Here is a 27,717-nt window from a genome sequence, read left to right as displayed (position 1 = left end):
TCTTTTAATATTGTTTTTTCCTTAATAAATTCCATAGTGGCCTACAAAAGCCATGTGACCGACAAAAGCAATGGCCCATGACTTCATTTTTTCTCTGGTCCTTTCTTTTTTTTTTTTTTCTAAGTAATGGAAAACAGCCCAAATATTTGTCTGGAAATTTTCGAAAAGTAACAAGAAAATTTATTAATTGGTACCATATTAAAAATAATTAGTGAAATTTTATAATATATTAATAAAAAAATGAAAATTATTTTTATTTTTGTAATATTCAATAATCTTAATTCAAAACTATAATATATGTACATATAGTTAATATATATGTTAATTATTTTATAAAATATGTACATCCAAAAAAAATAAAATAAGTACATTTTTGGATATTAATATTAAAAAAATAAATTTATTTTTTTATTAATTTAAACATAAATATTTCTTTCCAATTAATTATTTTTATTAAATATCAAATAATAAAATTTTTTTTTATTAAAACACCCTTTGTAGTTCCACCTTGTTTATTGAGCTATTGCTTCATCCTTTTTATCTCCAATAAACAAAATTCACAACCATTCCAAAAGAATTTCTCATTGGTAAACCATATCATTCCTAATTCATTTTAAGAAACAATTAAAACAGCAAAAGAGCTGGCCTAAAAATATCTTCCCATGTTCACTAATTAGTAATTGGATTAATTATCATGATTCATCACATAAAAAGAAAATTAAATTAGTAATGCACTTTGAGTGAAGAATTGAGACATATTGAAAAGATATATGATACAAACAGCTCAAATATACAATAAAGGTATAGTCATTTTTTCATACACTTAAAAATTATATAATTAAGTTATTATGAAACTAACACACAATAATATTATCAATAAAATGGGGAAGCTTTAATCTAAGGTAAGCTTGGCTATTCGTTAAGCCTTTTATGAAGGCTACGTCGGTAAATTTCAATATTTTGTCCAAAATGATTACATTATATGATTAAATTTTCTGGTACTTGATTAATTTTTTTATGTAGAAAAAGATACTTCACCTATTATCCTTGTCTTGATTAACTTTAATAATAAAGTATGAAGGAAAAAATAGAATATAATATCCAACAAACGGTCAAAACAAGCAATAAAAAATGGTGCTCTCGTATTTACCACCAAAAGATATTCATAACAGATTTTTAATTTGTTAATTATTTTCTACATAATTAGAGAGTTACTTGTAGCAGATGACTATACCATGCCTATGTAATATGTAATGAATGTTAAAATTTTTTAATTAATTATAGTATTTGAAATAAAATTTCATTATAAATTTTAATGTATCATTAATCTTATATGTTATTTTTCTTTTTAATATACTATATATTTTTTATTTGTATCCATCAGTGCAAAAGAAATAAAAAAGTAAATAATAAAAGATAAATAATGAATTTAACAAGTACTCAATTTTTACAAAAAACTATAGAGATAAACTGCTTTACTTAATTAATTGGAGAATGATGCATTGACAACTTAAAGACTTGCTAAATCATTTAGAGTGAGATGATCATTGTTGGATTAAGAGTAATCTAAAAGCCATAGAATAATTTAATTCTAACGATCAGTTTTAAAATATATTATTCCATTTTCATGTCTTTCTCATTATAGATCCATGTCAAATTTAGGGATATAAATAATAAATTAATTTTTATAAATTTTTTTAATTCAACTCAAATAAAATTTGAATTTAATTTGATTATTATTTATTCGAATTCGAATAATTTAAAAAATTTAAGTATTTTAATACTTAACTCGAATAATTTATAAATTTAATCAAAATTTTATATTTTAATATTTTTTATCATTTTAATTAAAAATTATTATTTTATTTTTATATATATCAATTTGAATTTAAATTCAAATGCATAAATAAATTTAAAATAAAAGTTTGATAATTAAATTTATTTTTTATTAAATAAATTTAATCATAAGAGATTAAGTATTTTAATTTTTATTTAAATTAAATTTAAACTTAAAAATTAAACTTTGATCAAACTCAAATCAAATACAAGAATAAATTTTTCTTTTTGAATTGAAGGATAAATAGAGTACAAATCACTCAAACTTTAATTTGTACTATCATCATCATTTTCATCTAACTCACTCAAACTTTAATTTGTACTAACAAAATGATTAAATTTTGCTAAATGTGACAAATATAATCACCTAACATTTTCATCCCAATTATTAACAAAAAAATTATGTGACTGCCATGTCATATGCCACATAAACGGTCACATTAGCTAAGCCTAAATTATTATTTTTTTCATTTCTTTTCTCTCCCTCCCTCTCTCTCTTTCTCTCTAAAGAATTTCAACACTGGCCAGCCACCATTCAAAGCTCAAATTTTGACGCTGTATGGTTTCTCTCTCTGCCATCAATCGTTTCTTGTTGGCATGTGATCTTCATCAGAATTTAATTGTTTGCGAATTTCAGCCTCCTCATTCTTTTTCTTGGCTCATTTCCTCCTAAAACTTTCTAAATTATCCTAGATCTAACCAGAAAATAAGATCCACTACCATCTGTTCAGCTATCTAACCCGAAAATAAGATCTACCACCATCTGTTCAGCGTTCTACCACCATTTAGACAACTATAATTCCATTTTCCCATTTCCAAATCAGAAAAGGTAAAATTATTATCAAGTTAAAAAGGAGAAATCCGCGACGAACACTCATAATTCCACTCACATTCAATAAACAAATGTATACAGTTAGACATTAGTCTTGAAATAAAATCTTGCAGAGATAGAGTCGGAATATTTTATAAGTAGCTAAAACAAGCGCACCTTTTTTTTCTTCTTTTTCATCATTGATAAAGTTAAAGCCAGCAAAGAAACAATTTCTAAAACATTCTTTTGTAGAAAAAATCTAAAACATTCTTTCTTCTATTTAGGGAGAGCAACTGGAGACAAACAAAGGTGGAGATCTTTTTTTTTTTTTGGGCTTTGCTGGGGTGCTTCTGCCTCTAGCCTGGTAACAGTAACTCTGCTGGGCTCAAAAGTCGACTTTAGGCTTTTTTACGAGGTGGTGGAATGTTAGTTTTGGGTGGCTGCAGATGGAGGCTGAACAATTAAACGGAGAAAGAGTGACATTTAAGGGAAGGAAAGAAAAGAAATGAAAAAAAAAAAAAAAAACTTATGTGGCATAAAATGTGGAAGTCATATAATTTTTTTATTAGTAATTTGGATAAAAATAGTTAAAGTGGCCATATTTGTTACATTTAATAGGTTTTAATGATTTTTTTGATACAAATTAAAATTAAGTGATCCAAATAAAAATAAAAGCATAATTTAGTGGCCAAAGATAAAATTTACTCTTATTTAAATGTCGCAGTATTTAAAATTATCAGAAACACTCTCAAATATCCATGACCGTCACAGTAAGGATGTTGCCCACCAATAAAGAGAATAAAAGTGAGAGATATAACGACAAAGTGATGCAATGCAACGAATAGAGTAGTGCCACGTGGAAAAATAGTCAATTGGAAGGGTGATTAGGTGCGTGAGAGGTGAGAATCAAGAGAAAGAGGAAAAATAGAGAGTCCTCTGGTGTTATTTGAATCGTCATCTTTGGTTGGGCAAAGCCCTCTCTCTCTTTTCCCTAAACCCAAAGCTCTTTTGTTTGTCTCTATCTATCTACCGACGGCTGAGGCTGAGACTGAGAGTATAACTGGTCCCCGTTATTCTCTCCCATCTAAAACCCACAATCTTAGCTTTGGGATTGCTATTTAGGGTTTAGAAATATTGACTTTGTATTGTTATTTCACCCAAAAATTAATTCCATACTTTTAGAGAGAGAGAGAGAGAGAGAAGGATAAAGAAGCATTTTGAAGTTCTAAACTTTTATTTTACTGATTTTTTCCTGGTATAATATTTAAAATATAAGATTTAATGTGTTTGATATATAAGATTATAATAAAATAAAATAATATTATAAATAAGATTAGATTAAATAATATCATCTTATTTTATATTTAATGTGTGTAAAGATTAAAATGAAATAATTTATATATTGGTTCAATAATTTATATATTGGTTAAATAATATCATCTTATTTTATATTAGATGTATATAAACATTAAAATAAGATGATAATTTATTTTATATTTGTTAAAATTACATGTGTTATATCTCAAGATGAAAGAGTTAACAGTTTGAAAATTAAGGTAGGTTAATACTTAATGTTAAGGCAGGAAATTTCATATGGCTTGATTTGATTAGAAACTTATATATTTGCATTGAGTTAATTAGACAACTGTTACTTAGAACAATAAAAAATTAATATTTAAATAAAATAATATACAATTTACATCTTAAATTTTCAAATTAGATATCGATTTAATTCATCTATTAGTAAACATCATTAACTCAGCTTGTCTTCTAGCATCTCATCAATACAATCAGTCCATTTGTATGCCAAATATTAAATTAAAATATTGAATAATTTTATTAAAATTTTCTTGTGAATGCCCCATGGCAACACACTATTGATCCAAGTAAATAATTTACCCTTTTTTATTGTGCAATTAAAATAAAAAGAATTTTTAAGTTTATAGAAGTAACTAAAAGGAAACATATGAAAATTAAAAAAAATTACCGAAAACTTAAGCTTATTTGTTGTAATTAATTTCGGGTTGATTCTTTCAATTCTCTCCAAATTAGAAAGTAAAAGTAAAGATTGAAAGTAATTTCAAAGACCTAATAAAAAAACAAACCATCATTCAAATTAAGAAAATCTATGCCTAACTTAAGAAAAACCAATCAACCAATTCCATCTCCACTTTTAGTAATCCAAATGCCAACAACATCCTTATTAGGAAAAGGAAATTGAAGATGAAAACAATCCAACTTGTCTATATATTTATTGTATTCCCAGCTTAAACATAATATTTTAAGAAGATGACAATTGGACGGATTGGGTTATTTCAAATTAAAAAATAAAAAATAAAACTGTTTTGAATTCAAAATTTTTAAAATTTGATATTTATGTTGTCTAAGTTTGGATCATCTAATTTAGGTTAATTCGAAACAAGTTGTTGAATTTTAAATTAATTATATAATTATATAAAATTTGATTCATTATTCAAATTTGAAATGCATTATTGATTGGGAATATAACTAAAATTTTGACAACAAAACTCTCAAAGAAAAAATAAAACCCAATTGGTTAGTGTATAGTGGCAAATCTTGATATTTAATTTTGAGAGAGTCAATTAATATTGGCTTAAAGGTAAAAAAATCCCTCAAACAAAAAATCATTTATCAATTAAGTTTCTCATATTTTATTGCAATTACACAATCCCTAAATCTTCTATTTCAAATTAATTGAATCTTTAAACATTTATTTTCATCCAATTGAATCCTTGTACATATATTTTCATTCAATTAAACCCTTGATTGGACAGAAAAAATTAGCTATTTTTCTCTAATAAGAATTCAATTAATGAAAATAGATGTTTGAGGGTTTAATTGACTGTAAAAAAAAAGGGCTTAGATGATTATTGAATTTAGTTTAAAGGCTTTTTTGACCTTTTTGCCATAAATATTATATTGAATTTTAGTATTTTTTTCTTCATAAGTAACCTACTATAAATATTATCAATATAAATAGAAATATACTAAACATAACTTACAAAATTATAAATTTTATCAACTCGTATAAAGAAACATAATATATCAAATAAATCATTTTACTTAAAATTGTGAATGATTTACAAAAAAAAAAAAAAAAAAAAACAAAACAAAAAAACCAATTGCTAACTAACATATTTTTTTTATCAAAACAATAAAAATAAAATATACCATTAAAAGAATAAAATTAAAACTTTGAGATTAGAAGTTAATAATCTTTTAACCTTTTAAAAAGTTATTCAAATCTAACTTTTGTCTTGAATAAAAAATTGCATTACAAAGGGAGAAAAATCTAAAATAAAATTAAAAATGAAAATTATATGGAGAGAAATTGTGGTTGATTAAAAACAAAAAAATTTTTGATACTTTGTTATAGATTTAGAGTCTTTTGAAGAAACTAGAAAGTCAATTTGATTTTTTTTAAATGGATAAGATTATGATTGTAACAAGTATACATTTCCTAATTCTTATAACAAATCTCTTGATTTTAAGGATTTGTAAGTAATAATTGATTGGTATAACAAATAAACAAAAAAATAATGTGATTTTAATCCTTCTTAAACTATACTGCATAAGATAGGTACGCACCCATAAGCATAAACATGCATGGATTTTAACTGCCCAAAAAAATCTTTACAATACCTTTTATTGGTCTTCCACAAATAAGCCATTCAGATTTTAAAATATTATTAGCTAGTTTAACTTAGTGAAATAGATATAATGTATTCACATGAAGAATGGAACTTATAGATTATTTGATTCTCTTAACAAACTTGATTATTCTTAAAATTTGGGAGGAGCCAAAGACCACTTTTGACTTGTATAACCATCCATCTCTGCCTCATGTTACTGGGGAAAAAATAAATTGAGAGAGAAAAAAATAAAAGAAAAAATAAAAAGCTGAAAGAGAGGGTTTTGGAGACTCTAGGAATGAACAGAGGAAGTGTGGAGCGAGGACTTGGGCGAGAAATGAGAGACAAATATATTCATAGCAAAGCTAAATATTTGCAGGGTTTTGAATTTTGAAAAAATAAAAAATGAATGTACAACTTTGGCATATAATTTTTTTGATCCCTCAGACAAACAAGGCCTTTGAGAGAAAATCTGAAACGTCTCAGATACAGTGATCTTCTCTTTCCACTCTCTTTTCATTATTTTAGCTGAAAACTTGGCTAGGCTCATGGGTTTGTTCTCTTGACCTCCAATATCTGCGAGATTTTGGGCATCTTTTTCTAAACTTTGTTGCTTCTTCTCGTATATTTTCTCTAGATTTTCCTCTTGTTATCCTTAATTCTTTTATTTGAAAATCCTTGTTTCATGATTTCAAAGATTTCCTCTCTCTATAAACCTCTTTTCATCTGTTTTTTGTTCTCGAAAAGAATGGAAACACACAAAAAAAGTGCACATATAATTAGTGAAATGCCTGAATACCAGGGTTGGGATTGCTATCATCTTGTTTCTGACTAGTTTTTAAGATTTAGGTCTAAAGCTTTATATTCTTGGATTTTTCATCCAATTTTTTTCTTGCGAAAGCTTGTTTTTACATATATGGAAGCTAGTGAAAACAATGGCTTAAGAACATCAAACCCAAAGGTGTAGCAATAGTAATACTAGCAGAGGTGGTGCAATTGGAAGCAATATCGGTAGATCTTCCTAAAAGCAAAGGCCTAAAAAAGTCCCAAAAAGAGGACTTGGTGTGGCACAGCTTGAGAAGATAAGAATAGAAGAACAAAAAAAGAAAGATGCAGCTTTAGCTGCTGCTGCTACTGCAATTTTGCCTTCCCCATAATCTGTTATTTCACTACCAATTATTCATCATAAATCATCATATCTGTTTTTGCCAATCCCAAAGTTCCATCCTTCAAATCAATCTTCTTCTTCTTCTTCTTCTTCTTCTTCTGCTTCTTCAATTCCATTTCCTGCTGAACTTATTTCACCACCAAATTCAATCGTTAGAACACCTTTATTTGTTCAAAATATTGATATTGTCAGTACAGAAAACACTGTTCCATTGACCTGCAGTGGTTCTCCAGGGTGGCATCCTGGTGCTGTAGTACTTTCAGGGAATGACAGTGTTAATAATGGTCATAAAATTTTGTTCTTGTGAGTATAACATTGAAAAAGAGTGTTCTCGGTTGGACCCTGGATTGGCTTTCAGGACATATTTGACTTTGCCTTACGAATCTGAATCCATTTGGCTTTGCCTAGTTCGATTCAAAGTTTACAACCATTTCAACAACCTTCTTCTTCAGTGGTAAGAAAATTGATTTTGTGTTGTGACTAGTAGTAGTTGGAATCTTTAATTTATTTTTTAAAGTATATCTTCATTTCTGGTAACGTTGATTGATAAAGAATTAGGTGAATTGATGGAATTCTATTTTTTATGTAGGTGAATTTGTCATCAAGAACTTCATCAACATCTGTACTGAATTTTCAGACGAAGCCCCCTCCAAACCAAGGCTATTGTGGAAATTGTACACCTTTATTTCCTGAAGAGGAGAAGGTATTTGCCTTCAATCATGTATAGCTTATTTTAGATCCAATGATAAATTCTAGTTTTTAATATCTCTTTCCATTTACTAATTAATATGATGTTACTTGTGAAATTCATTAGGTTTATGGTCTGAATTTCACATCATTTTGCCTTTTTTTTTTCTGTTTTTTAATTATAGAGGCCTCTAAACATTACCTTTCACAGTGGGAAAACTGCCTGCTGAATTAACCTATAAAAAACTAGATTTATACGATCGTTTTATAAAGAATTAGGTTTCCTTTCTTTTTCATCTTTTATAGAAGTCTTAAGAATGCAGCTTCTTTGTCTTTTAGACCTTGATGTTATGTAATAGTAACAGCCTAACAGGGTTGCTTTTTTTGTGTGTGAATTTGGTTACCATAAATTGTAGGTGGTTGGCTTGAAGAGATCAGATCCCTTCTCTCTAGACAATGCTCTATTCACAACAAATATCCTCCCATTGCTCATTCCATCAATGAACAAGTTGAAGCAGCTTCAAGTAGTAATGGTAGAGCATTCAATTTTAAAACTGGCACCTCGATTTTTAGATTTGATTTTAATTTTCATCTCTCAAACATAATGAGTATTGAGGTTTAATATGCAAATCACGGCTTCTCTTTGTACTTTCTCATATGTACTAAAAGGAAAAATTATCATAATAGATTCTGTACAAGGTTTTCCCCATTTATGTTTTCTTTGTATCATTTTCAGGGAAGGACCTTCATGTTCAACATCAAATTTGGATTCAAAGTCCAAGAAAAGCATAAGACAAAATGGGGTCTTCGATGGAGATTTTCTCACATAGCCGTTCCAATAACTACTTCAATATGTTCAAGCTCAAAATTCAAGCATCCTCCATCCAGTTTAATCTATTACAATCATGAGTTGCCTAAGCTCGAGTCATCAGCTTATCAAGTGAGCTTAAACAACTTACACCTTCTCCATTTTCATTAATTTTATGCTTTTGTATGATCATTTGTTCTTCAGTTGCTCATATATAACTTTGTTATTTGTCAAAGGCAAGCTTTGAAAATTCAATTATCCGGCAAGGAGCTAGCAGATTAAATAGTCAAATTTAAACAAGCTACAAAATTAACAAAGATTATTATTGGATCACAAACTTGAAAAAAATAACAGAATAGAATCTAAATTTTAATATATGTTAAGCAACTAAGTGAAAATCAATTGAGAATAAGTGAAGGATATTCCACTTAAATTTATAATCATAAAAAATTCAATATTTAACAAAGATGTGATAATGTCAATTTAACAGTGAAGAGCTTGGGAAGGTTAGAATAGGTGACTGAAGAAAAATTTTTTATATTTTTATTTTTTAAAAAATTTGATGTACAATGATATAAATCCAAAAAATAGGACAATTTATTTTTTAGTGAAAAAAACTTTTAAACTTATAGAAATTTTGAAAAATGTTTAAACTTATTAGAAAACTAAAGTTTGATCAATCCAATTAAAATGAAAAAAACGGTTTAAACTTATATTTAAATTTTTATAAATTTAAAAAAATGATTAGAATATATTTAAGACTACATATACTTGATCGGAGCTTAAGAAGGGATCTTTATTAGCCATCTTATTTTGATCCTTTGATGTAATTAATTTTCCCTTTTTCCGTAAATTATTGCTTGCATTCCTCTCCAGTTCCTCAAAACAAAATAAAATAGTGCAAATTTCGATTCCAACAACACCACCATATAGCACTAAAAATTATTTTTAATATAATTAAGCAAAAAAAGGCAACACGAGAGCTTGGCTCGAGCTGATAATCAAGAAGAAAAATTCATACAAAAATTTCAAGTTCTATTGTATTTTAAAATAAAAATAAAATTTCAAAACATATACTTTGGTTTTCTAAATAAATTTAAAAATTTTTTTAATTTTTATAAATTCAAAAATTTTTTACTAAAAATCAAATTGTCCTATTTAATTTTTCCAGATTTATATTATCCTATGAATTTTTTTTAAAATAAAATATAAATATTTTCCATATAAACAATATAGAACAAAAAAATAAACTTTGGATGAAATATTCTATTTTAATCCACAGATGATTAAAATTATATAAAAATATTTTAGACACCCTAATTAGCCCAGGTCCAAGCCCATTGGGCCTGATCCAACAGTGTTTGGACCTAAGCCCAAATCTATTGAGCCAATAAGGCCCAAGTTTTTCAACCCAATTGGCCATTTTTTTTGTATTATTTTTATTATTTGTTTTTTATTATTTTATTTTCGAGCTGATTATTCATTTGTTCTTATTTATTTTTGAATTTTTTATTTATCTTTTTTTTTAATTAGTTTTGGACTTATCATTAGTTTTTTAGGAGATAACATATTTAATTTTGCAAAAATTCTACCGTAAATGGCATTGGAAAAATTGTAGTTGGGTTCAATTTCTAAGAAGATAAATGTCAACAGAAGAGTCATAATTAATCAGAAATTCGTTTGACTTCTCCTATAAATTTAGCCTTGAATTACACAGAGAGAAGACACAGAGAAAATAGAAAACAAAAATCTCAGAATCATAGAAAAAGTAGAAAGCAGTAAAAATTTTTGAAAATTTGGGGTTCAGGGAAAAAAGGGATTTTTCTAGAAAAATCTGAAAAATTCCTAGATTCCGACGAAAATTTTTAGTTTTCGATGAATTTTTAGGTGTTGATTAAATTTTTTGGTAACTTTTTCGACATCGATTGAATTTTTTGGCCAAGATTTCCAAAATCTGTTGAAGATTCTGGTAAGGTTTGAATTTTTTGACGAACTTTCGACCAACTAACCTAGATTTTGATGATATTTTTTAAAATCCGATAGAGATTCAACCGGAGTTCATCCAGTTCTAGAGAGACAGGGAAAGGAAAGAAAAAGAATAGAGAGAAGGGGAAAAGGAGATCAAAGGCAGAAAGCTTGAACTTGGGCTTTTTTAGCTTTCCCAAAATAACGTCATTTTGGCGTTTAAGAAGATCTAGGATCCGTACGTTTTCTATTTGGGTGACCTAACCTGTAACGCAATTGGCTTTTGACCCACGTTTGGCCCATGCCTTAACCAATCTTTCCAGCTGAGCCGAGCCGCCAAGCCGCATCTCCCAAGTTGTTGTTTCTGCCTTGAGCAAAGCTGAATTCCAACCATTCCAGCCAAGCCATTTTTTTATATTTTTTATATTTTTATATGTTTTTTTTTCTTATTATTTTGCATGATTAAATTAAAAAATTAAAATTAAAATTAAAATTTTTTAAAAATAAATATTAATTATTCAATGATGGAATTTATAGAAATTTTATAGAAATTTTAAGTGATAAATTTCTATAAAATTCCTAGGTGAGAAATTTTATCTAAATTTGTCTCAAATGGTGGAATAATTTAGATAAAGTTTCAATAACAATAGTTAATATTTTATTTTCAAATAGAAAAAAAAATAAAATAAAAATTTGGGTTAAAAATATTTTATAATTATCAAAAGATGAGATTCTTAGAAATTCTCAAATGGTGAATTTCTTAGAAATCTCTAAGTGAAAATTTTTCTTTAAATTTACCCCAAATAATGGAATAATTTAAATGAAATTTTAATAAAAATAATTGTCATATTATTTTTTTTTTAAAAAAAAGGAGAAATAAAAATAATTTCTAAATAAGCCCAATTGGTGAAAAATTTAGAGATTCAAAAAGAAAAAATATTTCTAATTTTGACTTAAATTGTGAAATAATTAGATATATTTTCGACAAAAAACCCAAAAAAAAAACTAACAAAAATATTTTCGACGACGGAGCCTTTTCAAGAAATTAAATGTGATTCTTGAATACTTTTGAAGTTAGAAAATATTTTTAAGAATTCTACCATATTGGTGGAAGAATTTTATAAATTATTTTCAATATTTAACATAAAAGTTTGAAGCCATTAGATTCAAAACCTTAAGATAAATTTAAAATAAAATGGTACCATCTTTTGGATGGGTATGTGGGTGTGCTATAACATTTTTCACATGTAATTAAACTCCTAAATCTTGTTCTGATATGTAGACCCATACCTATTCTTTTAAGGACCTTCGTCAAACTTAAGAGCTTCTTAAAGAGATAGATTTATTAAGTAACCAATAACACCTAGATAAAAAAAATTGGTAGCAACTCCTTAATTTATTAAGTCTAGCTATAAATTTATGGATCTATATATTATAACAAATATAATAAAGTGATAAAATTACACCCATAAAAATAAACTATATATGGGACTCTAAGTTTTGACTATTAATTTCAGGATTAATTCTCCTTTTGCAAGAAATGACTTGGACTGCTAAGCTGAACATATAAACGCATACCATTTTAGTCCAACATTTTCCATCAACTTAGTTGTTTTGATTTATTTGTATTCTAGTAAGTATTTAACTCAGTAAGATCCCTTCTTTAGTTAAAGCAACCTCTAGAACATCAACTAGGGAAACTTAGTTTTGACTAGCTGTTTTGCAAAAAATTAAAAATCAATCTAATTGTATGAAATTATGATGCAAGGAATTATTATAGCAATTCTTATGCCACAAAATAGTATGTGATTTGTCTAATGTCTAGAGGGAGGAAGAAATGCTATTCAACTGAAATTCAGAATTGATGAATTTTCACGTGACTTCCTTACAGAAACACAAAGACAATTAAAACGTGCACATTGATGTTTTAAAAGGTCCTTGTTTTCAAGTCTGCTAGTGGAAAAGACAGCAAACTATAAACTTTTAGCTGATAAAAAAAAGACAAATAATCAGGAATGCAGTCTTATGTACCCTCATAGAAATTAGCGTTCTAATATGATCGCAATTTTTGGCTGCAAGTCTATGAAGTTGGCACAAAGTTTTGTGAAATGCTGCAGCAAATTAGCGACTGCCTCATTCACTGGTATCTTCTCAAACTCACATTCATTTCTTCATCTCCGTACTCTGAAAAAGTGTGCTACCTTTATGTAAGAACACCAGCTTATATCACTACCAATTGGCCATGTTTTTTGTTGAGCTCTAGTAGACTCTTCCACTATATTTTCATCAATTGATAGGATTGCCTGCAAAACAAATTAAAGCATGGCACGTGAAGACCAAGAAGCATGTATAATTCAGTAAATTGAAATAATAACGCACCAAGGACCATTGAATGAACCCAATAAGAAAGATTAGCACCCAATAGAATTGGGAATTAATATTGCCAGCCAATTACATTTTCAATTTCATTAGGAATTAAAACAAACACTTGGATGACAAATTTCAATTGAAATCCATAACATGTTCCATTGAACAGACGAGATTAATATTGCATAATTTATAAGCTGAAAGAGGAAATAAAAGCATGAAAAATGTAAAACAGATGAACCTCTGTTCATAAGCTTATCCAAGTTCAGCCAGACAAAAGGCAGGGCAGCTTTTGATACTTTTATATTGAGAGTTAGGGAGCGTAGCGTACCTCTGTTTTGGCATGCCCAGATTGCTCTGAATCAACACTAAAGCTCGTGGTTATATTGGGACAACCTCTTACAGTTAAATCATACAAAGATGGGAATACGAAATGATAACGCACAGGGCTGAACCTCACAAGGTTTGGTAGCTCGGAAAGATGTAAGGTGCCCAATTGAGGTAGCTGTATCACTTTCTCTTTTTCCTCGCTACCATTTGCCTCATCTCCTGATTGTTCAAATACTTGTTCTAATTTGGAGACGTTCTCAACAATTAACTTCTGCAGTTTTGAAAGGCCATGAGCAACACTAATCGGAAAGAAACTTTTCAAGTTTTCGCATTTATGAATCTCTATTTCAGTCAGATTAGGGAGGCATATAGGTTGGAGATGATGACCTTGTGATGAAGCTTGACCATCCTTTTCAATAATTTGCTCCAATTCCTCACACTCATATATCCGTAAAGAGCTCAATTGTGGCAAATTCCGAGCGATGGTAGGTGATAAGATATATCTTAACCTTCCGCAACTAAAGACATGCAATTTAGTGAGGTTTTGAAAGTTGACAACTTGGACGGGATCTTTCCATGCCACCCGCAATTCAGGTAGATCATCCAATATTAGTTCCTTCAAACTTGAAAAATTATATCCACCATCAAATAACTCTTCAAAATTAATGATGGTCAAATATTCCATGTTTGGTAATTTTTGTCCCAATTTAGGAACTATCATATTGCATGATTTCTTCTTTTCTCCCATATCCTTAAATTGTAACACCTGCAATCATATCATTTAACTATTAATTCAAAAAATATAAAAAAATAACTAAAAACTTATTTATTCTTTATTTTAAATTCTATATAAAATTTTGATTTTAACAATCTTATCATTATATTAAATATATTGCTTTAAAGGTCCACTTAAACCATGATTAAATGAAACGACCAATATAAGTAAATCTAACGTGAATTAAGTTTAAATTTTAAATTTCTTTAAATTTTTTATTCTAATCAATTAAAATTTAGAAAAATCCTTAATTTAGAACCATATCTCTTATAATTATTATAGTACAATTAACTAAACATAATTTACTATTGTGCAAGGCCCATCAAAAAATTGTTTAGAAGCCACATTTTAAATGGTGGCTACATAATTCTTAATTGTGATTGGTTAACTATAATATAGTAACAAAGATAATTATAAATGAAATACTCTCAATTCATTAATTTAAATCAAAGACAAATAATTTAATTAAAATATAAAACAACAGTTTTGAAAAGATTAGTTCTATATCATGAATAAAAATGAATCCATATGAAACGTTTAAAAACACAAAGTACATACTACATATGGCTTTTCAATATATCTAAGAAATAAAGTTTGTTCTAAGAATTATGCTTAAAGAAATATATTTTCTTATATGCGTTAAAACATTTACAAAAATATTATTACTTTTAATTAATTATTTTATTTGTTTTAATTTTTAACTCAAAACTAAATTATTAATTCAGTTTGGTTTGAAAAGTTTTTGGGGTTAAACTAAACTGAGCCAAATCACCTAGTTCAGCTTGGTTTTTCTGTTTTGACCAATTAAAGCTCACACTACTCTCAATAGTGCTAAATGGTGATATTAAGGGTTTTTTAGTTCATGGTATTAATTATTTATGTTTTTATGGGAAGAAATAACAAATTTCTGTGCTATTATTTCTAGACTCCCTGATATGCATGTCAGGGATAAGGAATCCTTAGAAAACCAGAGTAATATTGTTCTGTAGCCCCTGTTATGCCAGCAATAGGGAATTCTTAGAAAACCGGAATCCAGTAGGGAATACTTAGAAAATCTTGCAGATATTTTTGGATATTTCATTTGAGTGACTTGAAAAATAATGCATTAAGATAAGTGGGTTAATCAGACAGAAAATCATCATTAAGATATGAAATGCATTTTTTCAATGCATTTCATTAGTACAAATGCAATTTAATAATTATTTATTAAATTATTTTTTATTGATTTAAATAATATAAGATTGATTTAGTGGTAAAATTTTTTTTCAGAAATTTGATGTTTTAAATTTAAATCTTATTATTTATGAATTTAATTTAATTTTATGTTAAATTTATCTTATATATAATTTATTTACTTTTTAAGTGAAACATTTAAATATAATTATAATTTTTTTATTAATATTTTCATAAAAAATTATATACTTGCAATCGTAATTAGTAAAATCAAAACTAATTTTATATTAAAAAAATAGATAAATAATGCTAAATAGTACGAACATTATGTTTTTATGAGAAGAAATAACCAATTTGTGATATTAATTATTTAAGGCTTTTTTTATGAGAAGAAATGACTATTTAGCATTTTATGCAATAATTAATTGAACTTAAAATGAAATCTCCTAGCTACATATTTCCTAAAAACTCATTCTCCTAAAACATTAAAATAAATAAATGAGATAGATATAAACAACTCAAGAAACTAATTATAGTAAATTCCTAAAAATTGAAAACAAAAAGTAATAACATATTTAGAATGGACAATTCCTACTTCAAATATAAAGAAAAAGACAACTAGCAAAGAAAATGTGGATGAAAATTAAAGTAAATTACACCATACATCTATGACTTTTGTACAATATTCCATTTTCATTCATGGTTTTAATTAAAATTCAAAATATTCATTCACCATTTTTTTAAAATATTTCAAATTCATCAATTTCAACAATTAAATATTAAAATTTGACTAAATTTGTCATCTCAAAATACTGTGTATGTGTATAACCATGTAAACATGCATGTGATGAAAAGGTGGGAGTTTTTTTTACTTTTTAAGTTGAAATTCTTGTCATATGCACATCCATGTGACATTAAAAAAAAATTGTTCTGTTAATTTTTTAATAATGATTGTTGTAATAGATGAATTTAAAATATTTTAAAAGGTGTAAATGAAAAAATTGAGTTTCATAAGATTGTGGATGAAAGTAAAATAATATTGCACAAAGCTTATCGATGTCTGATGCATTTTAATAGTGACAGCTATCTTAAAAGTCCACAATTGAGATTCTAATTATCACTACTTAAGTAGAGAGAAATAGATTCACATTAATTTTACCCAAAGTAATACAAAGTCTATCTTTTAAATGTTGTAGCACTTGAAAACTTTTTAGTCACCAACTTATCAGGAAAATAAATTTAGTCAACGGCATTAACACTATGTAGTCAAATTATTTTACTTTCTAAGTGTTTGTTTCCAAAGATAAAAAATTATAAAAAAGGTTTTATTTTAGAAAAAAAGAATTTTCTCTCCCAATTTAAATGGATTAAGTTCCCATTTTTTTTCTTTCAGCTTTCTTTATCTATTCTTCCATTCTTTATATTCCTCCTACAAAGTATAGTTGAAAGTGTAAAACCACAAATAAATAGGATTACCTGTATTTTAGCCGAAATGATAAAAGGAGTCAATTGTGGACAATCATCCACATACAACTTTTGTAAAGATGGCAGCGTGAGTACAATGTCATTCCCATCCCTTCCTTTTAATTCAGGCAATCTTCCCAATGTAACCTCATTCAACTGCGGAAGACCTTCAGCCATTGAGATTGGAAAAGTATATTCCAATCGAGAGCAACCCCAAATCCTAAGTGTTGACAATTTCTCCAAAATTTGACCATGCGACAATGAGGAAAGAGATGTCAAGTTATTGCAGCCACTTACATATACTTCCCTTAGACTTTGGAGATTTATGTTTGCCACTTCCGTTTCGGGAATTATTTCTTCCAATTCCAAGCAGTCGGTTATGTCTAGTGTTTCCAGTTGTCCAAGACTTTTAGCAACAGACGTTGGGAAGAGATATCTCAATTTATTGCAGTTGTCTATTCTTACAACCTTCAAACTTTGTAAGCTTACATGATGACTGGGTCCTTCTTGTATGCTCCTCAATTCAGCAATCTGAAATAGCACTTGTATCTCATCATAAATTCAATAATGCTAAATGGTGATATTAAGGGTTTTTTAGTTCATAGTATTAATTATTTAAGGCTTTTTTATGAGAAGAAATGACCATTTAGCATTGTATGTAATAATTAATTGAACTTAAAATGAAATCACCTAGCTAGATATTTCCTAAAAACTCAATCTCCTATAACATTAAAATAACTATATGAAATCAATTTAGACAACTCAAGAAACTAATTATAGTAATCTCCTAAAAATGGAAAACAAGCAGTAATAACATATTTGGAATGGACAATACATTCTTCAAATATAAAGAGAAAGACACCTAGCAAAGAAAATGTCGATGAAAATTAGAGTAAATTACATCACGCATTTATGATTTTTGTAAAATATTTCATTTCATTCACGGTTTTAATTAAAACTCAAAATTTTTATTCACGAGTTTTTAAATTCAAATTCATCAATTTGAACAATCAATCATTAAATTTTGACTAAATTTATCATCGCAAAATATTTTTTGTGCGTATATGTGTATAACTATGTAAACTTGCACGTGATAAAAAGGTGAGAGTTTTGAAACTTTTTAAGTTGAAATTCATGTCATGTGCACATCCATTAAATTTTTAACAATGATTGGAATAACAGATGAATTTAAAATATTTTAAAAGGTTGTGTTCTATTAAACTTTTAATAATGATTGGAATAATAGATTAACTTTAAACATTTTAAAAAGTTGTATATGAAAAAAACTGAGTTTTATAATAACGTAGGTGAAAGCAAAATAATATTGCACAAAACTTATAGATGAAAGTAAAATAAAGAAAGCTATCTTAAAATTCCACAATTGAGCTTTAAACTATCATTGTTTAAGTAGTGAAGAAGTAGGTTTACATTAGTTTTACCCAAAGTAACACAAAGCCTATCTTTTAAATATTGTAGCTCTTGGACTTGAACTTTTCCAACACCAATTTATCAAGAAAAAAAAATATGTCGACAACATTAACACTATGTTTAATTGGTTGGAAGAAAAATAAAGGGAGGGAAAAAGGGTGAGGAAAGCAAAAATAAATGATAGAAAAGAAAATTAATTTTCTTTTTTATTGTTTGGTACCAAAGATAAACAAAAAAAGAAAAAAGAAAAAGGATTAGAAGAAAAATTATTTAAAAAAAGGTTTTATTAAGTATAAAAGAATGTTTTTCTCCCAATTTAAAAGGATTAAATTTTGATCGATTTTTTTTTCTTTCCACTCTCTATTCTTCTACTCTTTTCCACTCCGTCCAACCAAGCATAGTTGCAAAGTAAAAGACAAAAATACAAATAAATAGGCTTACCTGTATTTTAGTCGAAATGATAAATTGTGGACACTCTCCTATTTCCAACGCTTGTAAAGATGGCAGCATGAGTACAATATCATTTCCATCCCTTCCTTTAAATTCAGCCAATCTTTGCAATGTAACCTTATTCAGCTGCGGAAGACCTTCAGCCATTGAGATTGGAAAAGTATATTCCAATCGAGAGCAATCCCGAATACTAAGTGTTGTCAAATTCTCCAAACTTTGACCATGTGACAATGAGGAAAGAGATGTCAAGTTACGGCAGCGACTTACAAATACTTTCCTTAGACGTTGGAGATTGATGTTTGACACTTCCATTTTGGGAATTATTTCTTCCAATTCCAAGCATGAGGATATGTTCAGTGTTTCCAGTTGTCCAAGACTTTCAGCAACAGACGTTGGGAAGATATATCTCAATTTATTGCAGTTGTCTATTCTTACAAGCTTCAAGCTTTGTAAGCTTACACGATGACTGGGTCCTTGCTGTATGCTCCTCAATTCAGCAATCTGAAATAGCACTTGCATCTCATCACAAGATTCAACTTTCAACCTTTCAAGACTTTGTAGAATTGGAATTGCATTGGTTAGCACCTGCTGCTTTGTAGTATCAATGAGACATTTCATATACTCGCAACTCTCAATACCCAGAGAAGTCAGCTTACTGAGTACCACTTGGCCCAACTCCAAGCTTGGAACAAGATTTTGGTAACCCACCATATTTGTCAGATTAAGAGATTCTGTATCCCCAAATAACTGCTTGCATGCCTCTATTACAGACCCCTCAATCTTTAAAGATCTCGAGAATGGGCAGATCTCAGAGTCCATCTTCAATCCATAAAAATTAGAAAAGCCAATGCCAACGCATACATAAAACCTTTGTAATTTAAAGAACACAAAGTCTCTTGGAATATCTTCAGAACAAACCTCTAAAGATAATACAATCAAGTTTGAGAGGGAATTCAACTCTGATAGACTGGCAAATCTTTCTTCTCGAACAGTGTTCTCAGTGGCCCATTTTAATAATTGACAACCATGCAAGTATAGTTCTTCTAATTTGGACAATCTAGGTATTAACTGAGAAGGGATTCTCTGTAGCTCTTCACAATATGATAAATCCAACAATTTAAGATTATCCAAATCACCTATTTCTTCTGGCAATTCTTTGATATCAGAGCAACTAAATGAAAAAACTTCAAGTTTCTTCAACTGCCCAAGCACTGAGATGTCCAAGAGTTTGCAACTTTCCAAATGAAGAGTTGTAAGGTTTGTTTGAAACTGAAATGCATCCGGAGATATCAATCTAGAATTCAAAGCGCAAACTTTTAATGCTGTCATTCCTTCAAAGAATTCACTTGAAGTTGTCATCTTCTTATCTCCACCAAGTACAAGAATTTTGAGATTTGGGCATAGCAATCCTTTAGGAAGTTCAACAATCCGACTAGTCTTGAAGGAGACTGCTTTGTAAGGCTCAAAACTTTCATCCGTTGGCCACAATTCAACAACCTCAGATTTTATAATAAAAGAAAACTCCGTTCTGCTTGATGCTATCCACAAAGCAAAGTCACGAACCAAGTCATGCATTTTAACATGCCTTTCTCCACAATTTAACAACAAACAAGAATCCCTGAGGATGTCCATCGCCGCAAGCACTTCGCTCCTCACTGCTTCAATCGAGCCCATACCTTTATACAACTCTAGTCCCCATGCATATCTCACCAGCTCCTCTACATAAATCTCATAATCTTCAGGAAATAAAGAGCATAACAAGAAACACATCTTGGTCTTATTCTTCAGATAATCAAAACTTACCTCAAAACATAGGTAAGCATTTTGTTGATCAATGTCTTCTACGTCAAGCAATGTGCGGTTTTCGAGTCTCCGATATGCTGCTTCCCACCCATGACGATTTTTACCTTTCAGAGCACTTGCCAATGTAACTATAGCTATGGGCAGACCTTTACATTTTTTGATAACTTTAGTTGCCACATCCTCAATAGAAGCACCAGAAGAGTCGTTTAAACCAGCTTTGGCGTTAAATAAAGCCCGAGCTTCATTGTCTTCTAAACAACCAAGTGGTATTGTCCTTTGACATTCCATAGCATCACATACTTGTCGACGGCGAGTTGTTAAAAGAATTTTGCAGCCTTTATGATCCTCGGCAAATGGAATTCCTATATTCTCTTTCAAGTCAATTTTTGCCAAACATCATCAAGGATTATTAGAATCCTTTTATCCTTCTGCAGTTTCTGCAGTTTCAACCAGAATTCTTGTCTTGATTTTCTTCCTCGTTCATCCTTCATATTGAAATCCAAGTATTTTGCAATTTCATCTTGAATTGTTTCAGCGTTTGGCTTTTGAGTCACAGTAGCAATCACAACTTTGTCAAACAGCTTAAATTTTTCGGCATGAGTTCCAACTTCACGCACTAGGGTTGTCTTGCCCACCCCTGCCATCCCCCACAATCCAATCATGCTGACCTTGTCATGTTGTAAGGCCTCAATGATCTGATCGAAAGCTTTTTTTGAAGATTTAGAAACCGTAAAATCCTTAGATGAGAGGAATTCTATGGTCGGAATTGCACTAGTTGAATGGTAGCCCACTGTTCCAAGTTGATCAAATTTGACAAGAAGCTTACAAATAACAAGAGTGTTCTTCATTGCTTTCTTGCTTAAGCGATACCGCCAAATCCAATCAGGACACCAATTGAAACATCTCTTATTTTTTTGTATTTCGCTTTCCAAAGTTTCCAAATTTGGTAGGATTTTGTCCACCTTTGATAACAAGCCTCCAACATCATCTTGAATTGCTAGAAGTTGCCTCTCAGCATCCTCAATCTTATGTAGCAGCCGAGCTCGAGCACCTATCAGTTCGTCTTTTCTTTCCTTAAGCATTTCAACATTGTTGTGAAAACAACAAATGTAATTAAATTGACGTCCTACTGGCTTCGCCACCCAATCCACGAGCAGTGTTCCCACGCAGTTAGAGAGAGCATCCTCGCAAAACCCACAAGCCATTCTTGACAGCTCAAATTGAAGAAACTTCTGCCAAACATAAAAATATTGGCTATGAGATAAATCATGGTGAAGATACTAAAAAGAAAATTAAAGAATAATGAAGGTGAACTCTCTAAACATACCAAGCAAGGTGAAGATAGTCCAAAGTGTGACAACCAACTGCTTTTTCTTCAGTTTTCTGTCGAGTAACACTTTTTAAGTACGTAACGAGGCAAGGTGAAGACAATTCAAAGTATGAGAACCAAATGCCTTTCTTCAGCACTCTACCAAGCTGAAAACACGTGATAAAAAACAATATTTTTAGATAATTTATAACGAAACATTACTCAGAAAACATGAAATAAAAAAATTTGTGTTAATAGGATAGAAAACCAAAAAAATCGTATCATACTGTAACAGTTAAGCAACAGTCTAAAAACGATTAATTACTTGTTTGGTCAAACAATTTTAGTTGATTTTTTATTTTGGACACCCAAGCTATAAAAAGTAATGATTTAGTCACCAACATTATAAAGATTTGTTTCTTTGATCATCATACCATTTAGAGTTAAATGTTGGATGAAGATACTACAGGAATATATCATCTGCAATCGTATCACTAACAATAATTATAGTATGCAATTAACCAATTATAATATATAATTGTATGAAGCACATCAAAATTTATAGGAAGTACACACTTACATAAGTGGTGAACCTTACTTACATAATTTTTTATTGGAAACATACTGTAGACACCCAATTGGGTCCAGGCCCAGACCAATTGGGCCTGGCCCAAAGGGGTAAGCCCAATGCAATTTTTTCTTGTATTATTTTTTTTTCTTTTCTTTTTTTGTATTTTATTTATTTTATTATTATTATTATGTACTAATATATGTATATATTGATTTATTTAGTTATTTTTTTTTGTTAATATTTATATGTAATTTATTTATATAGTTATATATTTATTATTATATTATAAGTTATTTATTTATTTATTTATTCTTTTTCTGGATTTATCTTATTTTATTTTTTTAATTATCTATTAATTTTATTTTATTCATTTATCTGATCCGATTATTATTATTATTATTATTATTATTATTTTTTGAGGGCTGAGATTAAAGGTTGAAGAATCCCACTGTGAATGGGAATTCAATCAGAAGAGTCCAGTTGGACTCAAAAATTGAATCCCCGTTCCAGGAGGAATTGGGATTGATCAGGAACTCCTGATCAATCCCTATAAAAGGGACCTCCTGGAACAGATGCTGGACACAGAACAAACAGCAGCAAAGCTACTGATTTGAGAGAAAAGGAGGCATATAGGAAGCTGAGGAAAGGTTTAGGAGTGTTCTGGGAGTGAGAAGAAATTTTTTGAGAATTTTTGGTGATTTTTTTTCTGGGAATTTCTGGAAAATTCCAGATTTTGGTAGAATTTTCCGGTGAAGTTTGAATTTTTCGACGAAAATTTCGGCCAAACTTGAAGTTTCCGGTGACCTGCCCAGTTTCCGACGAGATTCCCAGAAACCGGTGATCTTTCGACCAACTTCTGACGAAATTTTCTAGATTTTGGCTACATTTTCCAGAATCCGGTGAAAATCCCACCGGCGTTCTTTAGCCTTTTAGAGAGAAGGGAGAGAAAAAGGGAAGAAGAGAGAGAGAGGGGAGGAGTGTTCTGCCGAAAAATAGAGGGAAGTGCATTTTATACCTTCTCAAAACGACGTCGTTTTGGCCTTAAGTAACCCAGAGGATCCGCATGTTTTACCGAAACTCGACCCGACCCGACCGTCGACCCGCTTCCTGACCCGCGCGTGCCTGTCCCCCTCCAAGCCGAGCCGAGCCGAGCTCCAAGCCGCCCCCCTCGAGACGTTTCTCTTCCTTGAGCCGAGCCGAGCCGATAGCCGAGCCGCTCCATGTTTTATTTTTTTTTATTTTTTAGAATTTTTTAGAATTTTTTTTATTTAATATTTTTTATCTTTATCTTATTTTTATTTTTGTTTTACTTTTCTTTATTTTTTATCTTTATTTATTTTCACTTTTATTTTATTCTATTTTCTTTAAATAAAAATAAAAAAATATATTTTTGAGGAAAAATTGAAAGTATCAATTTTCCTTAAAAATAAATTTTCAAAAAAAGATTTTTGAGGAAAAGTTGAAAGTATCAATTTTCCTTGAAAATCAAAATTTTTGAAAAAATATTTTTAGGGAAGAGTTGAAAGTATCAATTTTCCTTAAAAATAAATTTTCAAAAAAAGGATTTTTGAGGAAAAGTTGAAAATATCAATTTTCCTTAAAAATAAATTTTCAAAAAAAGGATTTTTGAGGAAAACTTGAAAGTATCAATTTTCCTTGGAAATCAAAGTTTCAAAAAAATATTTTTGAGGAAAAGTTGAAAGTATCAATTTTCCTTAAAAATAAACTTTCAAAAAATATTTTTGGGGAAAAGTTGAAAGTATCAATTTTCCCTACACAAGAACAATCATCCTCTCCTTCCTTTCTATTTTGATTTTGATTTTGATTTTGATTTTTCTTTAATTAATCCGACGACGGAGCCTCTGCAAGTGAAACAGTAGTTTTCTTGCATACTCCTGCGGTGAGGGAATTCTCTCAATTTTCTGCTAAAAGTATTAGAGTCAATTGAGAATAATTTCCAATAATTAATTACTTGGTAAGTTTTAAGGCTTTTTGGATAACACAAATTTAAGCTGGTACCATCTTTTGATGGGTGTTGTGAGGGTGCTATAACCTTCCTCACACGTAACCAAACTCCCGAACCCTGTTCTGGTTAGCAGACCCGAACCTATTCTTTTAGGGACCCTTAAGCTTAGGTGTTCCATGAAATGACAGATTCTTTAGATGGCCAATCGCACCTAGATAAAAAAGATTGGTGGCTACTCCTTTAAGTCAATATCTAGCGATAGATCCTCGGATCTAGACGTTATGACACATACCACCTCTAATTATTGTAAAACAACTAACCAACTAAAATTCAATATTTTTATAGGGTTTACAAAAAATATGTGAAATCCACACTTTTAAATGGTGAACCTTTATATAATTTTTTTTATAATTGATTAATTATAAGATTATAAAAAAATTTTAGATTTATTTTTTTATTATGATTGGATAATTATAACATTAAAAAAAAAAAAATTGTAGGATCACTATTATAGGTAAACTGATATTCACACATGGCCTATGCTCAATTACCACACGGTTATGCCAACGTGAATTTATTTAAAAAAACAATTCCTTATAAAAAAAATCAATTTGTTTCATTTTCTAACTTGTCTGACTACCCTACTTCATTTAATAGCACCGCCATCGTACGCCGCTCGTCGGCACCGTTTTCCTTCCCAAAACTCACCCAAGTCTTCTCCTTGATCCTCCATTTCCTCATATCATATCAAGTCTTCCTAAAAACTGATAGAAACTTCTAAATTTAAAACAAAACCCAAGACCATAAAAACTAGAAACGCCACCCTCAACCACTTATCACCACCAATGGCACCGTTTCCTCTCTTCTCTCCTCCGGCTCCCCATCACAAGTAGAGAAGCTCCAAAAACACAAGATCAAAAGACCCTAGAACCCAAAAATATATATATCCGGCTTTCTACTCCACTGCAACCAACTTTTTTTGTTGTTTTTTTAATTTTGACAAAAAAAAAAGTTAAATGAATATTCCAACCTTACCACTTCTAGATAGAGGTAATAGATCCGAAGCTTTCAAGAGGAAAGTTGCTTGAGAAATAAATCCAATCCTTTTCAGATCTGATCTGCTTCACTGACAAAATTGCAAATTAGATAAAAAAAAATTGTAAGAAACACACTTTTTTGGTATTTTTTTTATGAAAATGACAAACAAAGTGAAAACTAAAGAGAAAGAAAATATTGAAGAGTAGCTTTTTTTTTTTTTTTGGAAGTTACAAGGAAAGAAATGTAGAATCAAACAAAATTCAACTGAAGTTTTTTCTTTTTTTTTCTCTTTTTGAGTTGAAGAAAAAGCCAACAGAACAGAAATCAACCTTAAAACTCTTGGCCAAAAGACAAAAGAAATCAAGATGGCACTGAACTGATAAAAAATCTTGGAAATTGAAAAAAGAACGTTCACTTGTCTACCTGGAAAATTCAAACAAAAGAAATTAACAGAACAATCAACTTCTGATAGCAGAAATGGGTTTTTGCATTTTTTTTTTTTTTTTTAGATGAAAATGACAAACAAAGTGGAAACTAAAGAGAAAGAAAATATTGAAGAGTAGCTTTTTTTTCTTTTTTAAAGTATCAGTCCTTCTATTGGGGGAAATTTCCGAAAAGTAACACAAATATTTATTAATTCGTACCATATTACAAAATAATTAGTGAAAAAACAATAAATATTAATAAATAAAATTAAAAATTATTTTATAATCGTAATGTTCAATGATCTTTATTCAAAATTATAATATATTTATATTTAGTTAACATACACGTGTAATTATTTTATAAAATATGTACATCCAAAAAATAAAATAAATTAATTACATCTTTTGATATTAATATTATAAAAGTAAATTAATTTGTTATTAATTTAAATATCAATATTTCTTTTCAATTAATTATTTTTTATTATAATATCAAATAATAAATATTTTTTTATTAAAACATCTTTCGTAGTTCTTCTTTGTTTATAGAATTATTGTTTCATTCTCTTTATATTTGATAAACGAAATTTAAAACTAATTCCAAAGAATTTCTCATTTTTTATTATTTTAATTTAAAATTATTATTTTATTTTTATATTTATATCAATTTAAATTTAAATTTAAATATATAATCAAGTTTAACATTAAATATAAAAGAAACAATTAAAACAGCAATTCCTAATTCATTTTAAGAAACAATTGAAACAGCAAAAGAGTTGACCTATAAATATCTGCCCATGTTCACTAATTAGTAATTGAATTAATTATCATGATTCATCACATAAAAAGAAAATTAAATTAGTAATGCACTTTAGGTGAAGAATTGAGATATATTAAAAAGATATAGAATACAAACAGCTTAAATATACAATAAAGGTATAGTCATATTTTTCATATACTCGAAAATTATATATTAAGTTATTATGAAACAAAAACATAATAATAACACCAATAAAATGGGGAAGCTTTAATCTAAGGTAAGCTTGGCTATTCATTGAGCCTTTTACGAAGGTTACGTCGGTAAATTTTATTATTTTGTGCAAAATGATTACATTGTATAATTAAATTTTCTAGTACTTTATTAATTTTTTTATGTAGAAAAAGAAACTTCAGTTATTATCCTTGTCTTGATTAACTTTAATAATTAAGTATGAAGGAAAAAATAGAATATGATATCCAACAAACGATCAAAACAAGCAATAAAAGATGAACAATAAAAGATGATACTCCCGTATCTACCACCTAAAGATATTCATAACAGATTTTTAATTTGTTGATTATTTTTTACATTAATTACATGTTTACTTGTAGCGGATGACTATACCATGTCAATGTAATTAGTAATGGATATCAAATTTTTTTAATTAATTATAGCATTTGAAATAAAATTTCATTATAAACTTTAATTTATTATTAATCTCATATATTATTTTTATTTTTAATATACTATATTTTTTATTTGTATTCATCGGTGCGAAAAAAAAGAGTAAATAATAAAACATAAGTAATTAACTTAGCAAGTATTCAATTCTTACAAAAAAATATAGAGATAAACTGCTTTACTTAATTACTTCAAGAACGAAGCATCGACAACTTACATATTTGGTAAATTATTTACAGTGAGGTGATG

The 27,717-nt window shown here is 28.8% G+C and overlaps 1 protein-coding gene and 1 pseudogene across 1 annotated transcript; one reads left to right on the top strand and one right to left on the bottom strand.

The window, feature by feature from the left end:
* Nucleotides 1–7,216: 7,216 nt before the first annotated feature.
* LOC149514622 (uncharacterized) lies at nucleotides 7,217–9,259 on the top strand (annotated as a pseudogene).
* A 3,507-nt stretch (nucleotides 9,260–12,766) lies between these two features.
* Nucleotides 12,767–21,958, bottom strand: LOC149514621 (putative disease resistance protein At4g27220). Its single transcript, XM_089744222.1, is given in 5 exon segments — nucleotides 12,767–13,231; nucleotides 13,627–14,391; nucleotides 17,050–17,568; nucleotides 18,907–21,104; nucleotides 21,107–21,958. Coding segments are annotated over 5 exon segments (4,431 nt in total). The 5' UTR covers nucleotides 21,924–21,958; the 3' UTR covers nucleotides 12,767–13,099.
* Between the last annotated feature and the right edge of the window lie 5,759 nt (nucleotides 21,959–27,717).

The sequence above is a fragment of the Durio zibethinus genome, chromosome 15, assembly GCF_047325235.1.
Source record: "Durio zibethinus cultivar Kanyao isolate XHJ-2024 chromosome 15, ASM4732523v1, whole genome shotgun sequence".
Classification (NCBI taxonomy): Eukaryota; Viridiplantae; Streptophyta; class Magnoliopsida; order Malvales; family Malvaceae; genus Durio; species Durio zibethinus.
This window is presented reverse-complemented; position numbering and strand designations above follow the sequence as displayed.